This window comes from Panthera pardus, unplaced genomic scaffold (assembly GCF_024362965.1).
Source record: "Panthera pardus isolate Hobbes unplaced genomic scaffold, ASM2436296v1 HiC_scaffold_11, whole genome shotgun sequence".
NCBI lineage: Eukaryota > Metazoa > Chordata > Mammalia > Carnivora > Felidae > Panthera > Panthera pardus.
In genome coordinates, this window is record NW_026526666.1 from 21,960,589 (window position 1) to 21,970,132 (window position 9,544).

Genomic DNA, 9,544 nt, shown 5'->3' on the forward strand with positions numbered 1-9,544 from the left:
GTCTCAAAGATACAGTTTTGTTGAACTGATCAGTGTACAAAGTATTTGAGGGTATACAAATTACTCAGTGCTATACATAAATATTGTATACTTAAAATGATGAAATTAACTATGTTGGAAGAGCAGTCGTCTAAAAACAAGGCTCTGGTTCTACAGATAAAAGTTTATTCCATTCGAAAAGTAGCCTGTTTTATTTTCGAAAAGATGGGATTTAAAAGTAGGGGAATAGTATAGTGTATACTATACTATTTTTCAATACTAGTATTGGGTGGGGGGATGTTTCCTCATTTGGTATATTTCCTTTATATTCTTCAGTTATTCCTTCCAGTAGAGTTTCAATAAATGTCATCATAGTTAAGCTTGAAAATAACTTCATTATTGATAATTTGCTTCTAGTAGTAGCTCCAGTTTGACAGTAATGGGATTCACATGTAACATGCCTATTTGTTTTTCATTGTTTATTGGAATGAGAAGTGAGAAGGTGCTGAGATACCTGCAGAAGGGCTGTCTTAGTGTAATGGTTAAGAGCACAGTTGCTGAAGCCAGAGTGGGTTTGAATCCCGACTTTGTAACCTTAGGTGTTACTTACTTAACTTCACTATTCTTTAGTTTCCCCAACCGGTAAAGGCGGAATACTAATTGTGACTACTTCATGGGATTGTTGTAAACATCAGTTAGATTAATACACGTAAAGCTCTTAGTGCCTGGCACGCAGTAGGAGCTACGGAAGTTTCGCTATTAGGAGTAGTGGTGGTGGTGGTAAAACTATGATATATAGGGAGTTGTTGGGTTATGCTTACATTCATTGAATGTATTTTGTGCGCTGTTTTCTATGTTCCGAGCACTTGGCTTGGTCATGTAAGAAACAGCTTGGTTTGTGATGTCAACCATTCTATTTTTTCACCCACAGGTGCTTTAATGTTTGTGGCATGGATGACTACTGTTAGCATAGGTGTGCTCATGGCTCGGTTCTTCAAATTTGTTTGGGCAAAGCCTGTTTTTGGTCAAGCAGCTTGGTTTCAGGTAGGTGGGAGAAAACCTTAATGCAATTTCCATATTCTTTGGAATTGGAACATTCTTTGGAACATTGCAACATGAAAACTTATGTAGTATGTTTCTTTTTCTTTCTTTCTTTTTTTTTTTTTTTTGGTGGTTTACAGTTGTAGTTTTGGAATCCTAATAATTTCTTCATTTTGCCCTTTGATTTCCTAACCAACTGAAAATAGACATAAGATACTTGATGGAGGTCAAAATAGAGACAGCTTTATGAGGTTCAGAGTGGATTAGAGAATGTCTCGGGGCCATGTGCATTCATTCCTTTGTAACATACACTTTGGGACACAAAAGATCCTGACTTACATGTCTGTTTGGCCAAGGGGAGAGCCTGGAAGAACGTTCACTTCCTGCACTGAGTATAGATGAGTCAAGGAGGATAGGAGAGCAGAAGAAAGAAATAGTGGGGGTTAATGCATTTCTAAGCAGGGATCTGTCCTGTTTGTTGCCAATGAGTGGTTAGACTGTTCCTAGCTCACTAATCAAGATCATCTATCTCCTCTGTGTGTAGGAAGAGGAGCCAGAAGTGTTCCTTTTCATGCTGCACCTTTGCATGGGATGAGGAAGCAGTCTCCTAGTAGAAAGACAAGAGTCAGTAAGCACTCCTCAAAACAAAGGAAAACAAACTGTATCTTTCATGTGTCATGGAGTGTAGATAGTTGCACGTATAGTGGAATATTAGTAATTATGTGTTGAGCTAGAATGTACACATCTGCTTTTGAAGAAAATACTGCTTATTGAAACAGTTTTAACTTTATAAGGGGTATTCTTGAAACTTTATATTCATATAAATTTGTAGCGTTTAAAACTTACCTCATCTAACCTCATTTCTCACTATTGGCTGGCAGAGTCAATCTGTTTTATTTGTCCTTACTACTGCTGTGTGCTTTGCTGCTGTCTGTCTCTGCCTTTGGCATCTCTGTCTTTCTCTGTCCCTGTTTCTCTCTCATCTGTTTGTGTGGATATTCCCAACTGGAAAGTTCTTTGTGTCTTTGCTTTACCAATTCAAATTCTCCACTGCTTTTAAAACTATGATGTGTATATATATGGTGTGATATGTAGAGTGATTATATGTCCTTTCCCTGGGATAGTTTTGGTTTGCACCATTTATCCTGGCATACTCAACTGTTACTCCACTCTCAATATTCTCAGGATTTAGACAATGAATTGACACTTCATATATGTTTCTCTGATCTACTCAGTTGTTTCCTAAGCTCCTTGGGAGACAGCTCTGTTTCCTTGCTGTCTCACTGTATCTGGTAGAGCACTGTGCTTGGTGGTGGTACTTAATAAAGGAAGGAAATGAAGGACTTGGCAAGTAGGTGTGCTCTGTGTGTGAAATATCCATTCCTGCTGCTCGTGCTGGTGAAGTCTTCGCAAATGCTTTGGAACGATGGGCATGGCAGCTTAGAATTTTCTTTAAAGTTCATTTAGTAAAATATTTTAAAACTCACTGCAAACTGTGATTAGATGTCAGTCAAATGCATGCCTTCAGGGAATCTCGCCCCATGATTTTTTCCCCACACTTATGCCAACTACTTTCACTTACATGGTTGACTGTCTTCTCATGGTGTCATTTCACCCTTGCAGGTACATCGGACGCTCATGCTCACTACTACTGCCCTCACCTGCATTGCTTTTGTTCTGCCTTTTATTTACAGAAGAGGCTGGAGTTGGGTAAGTATCTCTTCAGCGGGATTTTTTTTTTATATAAATTCATTTTGATGACTGAGGAGATTGCTGTTTTATACTCACATGGATGGGTAAAAAGATATTTCTGCATACATCTCTCTTCTTTCCTTTTTTAATCATCTGGTGACTATTCCAGATGGCTGGGGGTCAGGGACAGAGCGAGGATGTTGTTGTGGATAACTGGGTAATGAAATATATTTTTAGGCTACATCAAATGTTATATGTACTCTACATAGCTTGGGTGAATTTTCTCACTGTGGAGTGGTGAAAATTCAAAGTGTGATACCTAAGGAATGTGAACACTGTAAGTGGTTTTCTCTAACTCACACTATGATTACCACTAAGCTAACACGAGAGCCAGGATATTTACTAGTATGTTCACTGGTGTATCTTAAGCACCCAGAGCAGATTCTAGTACATAGTAGGTCCTCAGTAATTATTGAATGAAGGGGTAAGGCTTACTGAAAACAAGCGATGTACCCAAGGTCAGAACCTGTGCTCTTTTGTAAAACTTTTCCAGTTTTACAGCCAGTCAGAATTCAATATCAAAATTCAATACAGTAAAACCTTGGATTGTGAGTAACTCATTCTGTGAGTGTTCTGTAAGACAAGTAGACATTTCTAATAAATTTTAACTTGACAAATGTGCGATGTCTTGTAATACAAGTAGCACCTGATGCTGAATGTCACATGATCACCACTGAGCCAATGATTCTTTTTTTTTTATTGCTCTTTTTTTTTTTTTTTGAAATTTATTGTCAAATTGGTTTCCATACAACACCCAGTGCTCATCCCAAAAGGTGCCCTCCTCAATACCCATCACCCACCCTCCCCTCCCTCCCACCCCCCATCAACCCTCAGTTTGTTCTCAGTTTTTAAGAGTCTCTTATGCTTTGGCTCTCTCCCACTCTAACCTCTTTTTTTTTTTTTTTCTCCTTCCCCTCCCCCATGGGTTTCTGTTAAGTTTCTCAGGATCCACATAAGAGTGAAAACATATGGTATCTGTCTTTCTCTGTATGTGAGCCAATGATTCTTGAAATTCGCTTTGATATACAAGTGCTTTGGATTACAAGCCTGTTTCTGGAACAAATTATGTTCTCAAACCAAGGTTTTACTGTATTTCACTTTGGGCTGTTGCCGTAAGGGCAAGACTGATGAATCTTGGGTCACTAAGAAAGCTCCCTCCTGCTTTTTAGGTAGTTTCTAGATTGGCCGACCTATTTTTTAAAGGAAATTATGAAGATTTGCTGATATGAACTTTATTTTATGCAGGTATTTGGGTCAAGGGTTAATACTTATTATATAAACTCTGTAGTTTGCACTCTTTGCAGTTTATGATTAGGATAGTATAAAGGGAATAGTATAGTAGCAACATCACAGACTTTCTGAGAATTGAGAGTTAAATAGCTGAAAGTACTTAGGCTAGTTTCCTGTGCATTCTAAGCAAATACAAGAATTTTGCGGCAGTTGTTACTGTTGTTTTATGAGATAGAGGCACTCTCCTTCTCCATGGTCCTGGTTATCATTTTATCTGTGTATAACTGAGTCCATGGCTTGAAAGTGTTTTTCTAATGTTCTTTTGTCAGCTTATTGTTCCTGTTTACCAAAGCTTCCTATCATGGCTTGGAAACCACTATATCCTTCTTCTAGATCACAGATTTTAGAGTCTACCCAAGCACGGCAGTCAGTGACAACAGACTGTAATATTCCCCCATCTAAACATGTCACAGGTTAGAGCATCTCCTTAGTCCCTCTCTTAAGTTTTTAAGTGGAAAAATTGTGCTAAGTGCCAAATGTGCTAAAACTGTCTGCTCTTTTGAGCAGATATACAGCCTCTCTAAGAGAGGGGTGGAGCCGAAACTGTTGAGATACTTTGTTGATGGTCTTTTCTCGGGTTAGACCTTCATTCCGAACAGAGGAGATAAGATTTTAATGCAGTGGCTATATAGGCTATTCATTTAATCAACATTCATTGAGTGACTAAGGTTCTATTAAGCACTTGAGTTATAAGGAATCATATGTAGAACCTTCATCTCAGGAAAACACAGAGGTCTGAACAAATAATTACCATACATTGGGATGATTGCTCCTGACATGAGGATACTAACTAGTCCTGGGTGGGGTGTACTGGTTTGGTGTTGGTGATCACCTAACATCCTAATGGGGGAGAGGCAGCGCTCCGCATGGCTGCCACCACCACCATTTACACACTGTGTGGCGTTGGACACATCGCTTGATATCTCTAAGTTTCGGTTCCTCATTTTAGAAATGGGATATTCATCATATGACTTCACTCATATGAGGACCTTAAGATGTAAAACAGATGAACATAAGGGAAGGGAAGCAAAAATAATATAAAAACAGGGAGGGGGACAAAACAGAAGAGACTCATAAATATGGAGAACAAACTGAGGGTTACTGGAGGGGGTGTGGGGGGGGGATGGGCTAAATGGGTAAGGGGCACTAAGGAATCTACTCCTGAAATCATTGCACTATACGCTAATGAACTTGGATGTAAATTAAAAAAATAAATTAAATAAAAAAATTTAAAAAAATAAAGATGGGATATTGATAACTGTCAAGCATTGTAGTGAGCATTAGTAATAATGTCTATCAAGTATGTGCTTGGTATAAAGTAGGCACTCAGTGAATGGTACCTATTATTAATAATAAATGTTTAAAGCTACAGAAAAACACTAAGAGTACATCTGTGTGTATTATTTTTAACATGAGGATTTAAACTGATGGGCGAGATCGAGATTATTGAAATGATGTAACTTTGTTCAGTATGCAGGTTATCACCCGTACCTTGGCTGTATAGTGATGGTTTTGGCAGTTCTTCAGCCTCTTCTGGCAGCCTTCAGGCCACCTTTATATGACCCCAGGTATTTATAGCTTTTTAAAAAATTTTTTAAATGTTTATTTATTTGGTTTGAGAGAGAGAGAGAGAGAGAGAGCGAGCATGCACATGCACATGGGAGAGGAGCAGAAAGAGAGGGAGAGAGAGAATCCCAAGCAGGCTCCATGCTGTCAGCATAGAGCCTGATGCGGGGCTCGATCTCATGAACCACGGGTGAGATCATGACCTGAGCTGAAATCAAGAGTTAGACACTTAACAGACTGAGCCACTCAGGCACCCTGAGTACTTATCGCTTTTATATATAAATGGCCTTAACATTATTTGGCAAACTAATTCCTTTTTAAGTGAAAATCCTTTGCACTTTATGAAATTCAGTGATAAATTATATTTACTTTAAAAGGTTTTAAAGCGTATTTCAGATATCTAATTCTCAGGTGCATGCTTTTTATTCTCTTGGGAATTAATTGTAGTTCTGTCTCTTTTGAGAATACTGATTGGTTCTTTATTTGGTAGAAGGCAAATGTTTAACTGGACGCACTGGAGTATGGGAACAGCTGCTAGAATAATAGCAGGTAAGTAATTGTGATGCCACTTATTCATATATAATTGCTGGTTGTTTATATTGCAAGTTGTAATTTGGATTAAATGATTTTTAGATGTATTGGTAATTCGAGTAATTGGTTGTTGAGGGGAAATCAACCTTAAACATTGAAATCCAGAAAGTAATTTCTAGAGGTAACTATTTAAGTTGTTATTTCAGTTTTAAGTTTAAGGTTTTTAAAATTGCTTTAAAATTTTCCTTCTAAGACTTTTTTTTTAGCATTTGCCTTTGCCAGCAGAATAAGCAAGCTATGCTAATGGCCAAATGCTCAAGTTGAGGGTCATTTGTGAGTTGGGCTGAGGTGGGCTGTCTGCAGATCTTTTCCATGGGGATGGTACCTTCCAGGGAAGGTGATTGTCAAAAGTCAAGCACAGTTATCCAGTATATTTTTATGTATTGTATAATAAATTCCTAAACTGACATCTCCTACTCTCACATTTCTGTAGTCTTTGGGGGTTCTTCACGGAGGGAGGAGTATAGTTAGCAATGATTTCCATACTTTTCTCCCTTCCAACATTGCAGACTTAAAGCTTTTTGGAAAGTTTGAGTGTCTCTTTTTAAACAATTGGTGGATCATGATTATAATTTCCCATCTGACTGTTTCTAGTCTTACAATAAAAAAAGGATTAAATTAACTCTTTGGTCTTAAATATTAATCTAATTCATCTCATAAACTCTTACTGTGTTTTAGTTGATATAGTTCACACACGTACACACATAATTATCTCTCTTGGTGGTGACTACATTTGAATATATATATTTTTCTTCTAAATGTAGTGGCAGCAATGTTCCTGGGAATGGATTTACCAGGACTGAACCTTCCTGGCCCATGGAAAACCTATGCAATGACTGGATTTGTAGCCTGGCATGTTGGGACTGAAATTGTCCTGGAGATACATGCTTACCGACTTTCTCGAAAAGGTAGCCTGCTCAAAAAGCCATGTTACGTAGAATCACTTCTATACAAACTCTTGGAATGTAATTAGTTTCTAGATACTAGTGGTTGATGCTTACATGATAGCTCACTGAAAATGTCTGTGGTGATTAGTCAGTGTTAGAACTCGTGGAAATATTCTTTGTATTTTATACTCATTAGTATTAGAATTTGTGAGTAAAAAGGGGAACGATTTTAGGTTTTGGGGAAGAAGTCTTTTTTCAGTAAGTACTTTTTATTTTGATGCTGGTCTGGAGGCAGTACACACTGAGGTTCCTGAATGCGTGGAGCTGAAGGAACCCAGAAATGGAGGAAGAAGAGCTGCCCAAAGTCAACAGAGGGCAAAGCTGCAGACAGATTTTACCTATTTGATAAATGTGCTGTGTGCTATCACTTAGGTTTTCATATACATAATTTATAGCTGCCTAACTAGGCAGGCTAGATAGGAAGAACTTACTTTGCCCAAGCTTTCTGGTGGCAAGGTCCATTTTGGTTTTGGTGCCAAAGATATCTGTAGCCATTAGGCATCAAGATACCTATAGCCATTAGGAGTGGACAAATTAGTAGAGAGTGGGTGGTGACATTCTTTAAAAATTTTTTTTATTGTTTTTTATTTTTTGAGAGAGAGAAAGCAAGCTGGGGAGGGGCAGAGAGAGAGAGAGAGAGAGAGAGAGAGAATCTGAAGCAGGCTCCAGGCTCTGAGCTGTCAGCACAGAGCCTGACGTGGGCTCAGACTCTCAAACTGTGAGATCATGACCTGAGCCAAAGTCAGAGGCTTAACCGACTGAGCCACTCAGGCACCCCGAGAGTGGGTGACATTTTAAACTAGCTTGGTTTCTGGGCTGTGTCCTTTGTATCTTATTTAGTTTCCAACCCCCTAAATGGTAATTAAAGGTGGCCTTCTAAAAACAAAACCTCTTTGTTGTGAATCTAGGAGCTTTTCAGAGCCGAGTAGTAAAAATCTGTCCTGCCATTTTTGGTCCTTGATAGGGTCACATAGATGGGGTTTTTGATGACCACTGAATTATGGTGTGCTGTTTAAAATACATATATACTTAAAATGTGGTTTGTTAAGACACTGATATGGTGTTTATTGACCGGAAGAGGCATGTTTTAAGTCCCTTGACAAATGTGTGCTGTAGCCAGCCTGTCCCAATTTGTGAGAGCCTTATATATTCAGGAAGTTTGTAACGTTTAGTAGCTTGAAATGGGAGAATATATACCCTGGAAATCAGCAAATGCTACACATCACTTTTTTTTTTTGAGAGTTAGTTTATTGGCATACTCACTGGCCTCATAAACTTATGTTGTTGTTCTTGACAGTTGAAATATTGGATGATGCCAGAATTCAGATCCTTCAGTCATTTACTGTAGCTGAAGCGGAAGTAAGTACTCCTTTTCTTACTTATTGACACAAACCTTAATGATAGTCGTTTCTTTCTTTCATATCTCAATTTTTCTTTCAGGGACATGCTTTTAAAAAGGTGGCGTTAGCAGTTTATATCTGTGGGAATGTGACTTTTCTCATCATATTCTTATCTGCAATCAATCATCTATGAGCAAGCAAAGACCTTGGCTTTGCAGACCAGATGATAATTATCATTAAGCCAAAGAAACTTGAAGCCTGTACCGACTGCCTGGAACGTATTCATGAATTCTAATTTGGAAGACCAGGCCATGTCTGTAGAGGAATTCCGAAGTATGGTCCTTAGGGATCAGCTTTCAGCAGGGTCCTATGGATTCGAAAAAGGATATCAAGCCTTTGTGTGTGATTCTGAGTGTTACCAAGGAAGGTTGTACTTGAGGAGAAGTGATTATCAAATATTTTCTATGATGAGATTTTTAGAATGTTAGCATTTAAGAAAATAACTGTTTGGAAAGGCAGAAATGATGTCATTCGGATGAAATGGGGATTCTATTAAGGTACATGTATTTTGGGCTATAGGGGTGCTGTGGTACTTTAAAGAAACCATCTATACTTGTTTATCAGGATGGTTTTTCTTAGGACTTTTTGTGAAACTATGTTTTCCAGTTCAGTGTTTTGGACATGTCCTTTTTTCTGTGTGTTCTGTTACTTCTCTGGTAAAGGTGGAGGTGGGGCTAACATTGTATTCACATTTAATTATATTGTGAATATTATAATTTCTTTCTTAGTGATGAAATGCAAGTATGCATCTTCTGCTTAAGACTGTATTTATATGGGCGCCTGGGTGGCTCATTTGGTTAAGCCTCCGACTCTTGATTTCAGCTCAGGTCATGATCTCATGGTTCGTAAGTTTGAGCCCCACACTGGGCTCTGTGCTAACAGCGCAGAGCCTGCTTGGGATTCTCTCTCTCTCCTTTTCTCTCTGCCTCTCCTCTGTGCTGCTTGTGCTCTCTCTCTCAAAATAAATAAATAAACATT

At 38.4% G+C, this 9,544-nt stretch overlaps 1 protein-coding gene across 5 annotated transcripts in view; it reads left to right on the top strand.

The window, feature by feature from the left end:
• FRRS1 (ferric chelate reductase 1) overlaps window positions 1–9,192 on the top strand; it is a 102,169-nt gene extending 92,977 nt beyond the window's left edge. For all 5 annotated transcript variants that reach the window (XM_053892060.1, XM_019457608.2, XM_053892065.1 and 2 more), the window contains 7 exons: window positions 911–1,023; window positions 2,644–2,730; window positions 5,533–5,630; window positions 6,119–6,177; window positions 6,984–7,127; window positions 8,464–8,525; window positions 8,607–9,192. In XM_053892060.1, coding sequence (XP_053748035.1) covers window positions 911–1,023; window positions 2,644–2,730; window positions 5,533–5,630; window positions 6,119–6,177; window positions 6,984–7,127; window positions 8,464–8,525; window positions 8,607–8,699 — 656 coding nt within the window. In that variant the 3' untranslated portion in view covers window positions 8,700–9,192. The remainder of the gene's footprint in view (window positions 1–910; window positions 1,024–2,643; window positions 2,731–5,532; window positions 5,631–6,118; window positions 6,178–6,983; window positions 7,128–8,463; window positions 8,526–8,606) is intronic.
• Window positions 9,193–9,544: the final 352 nt, after the last annotated feature.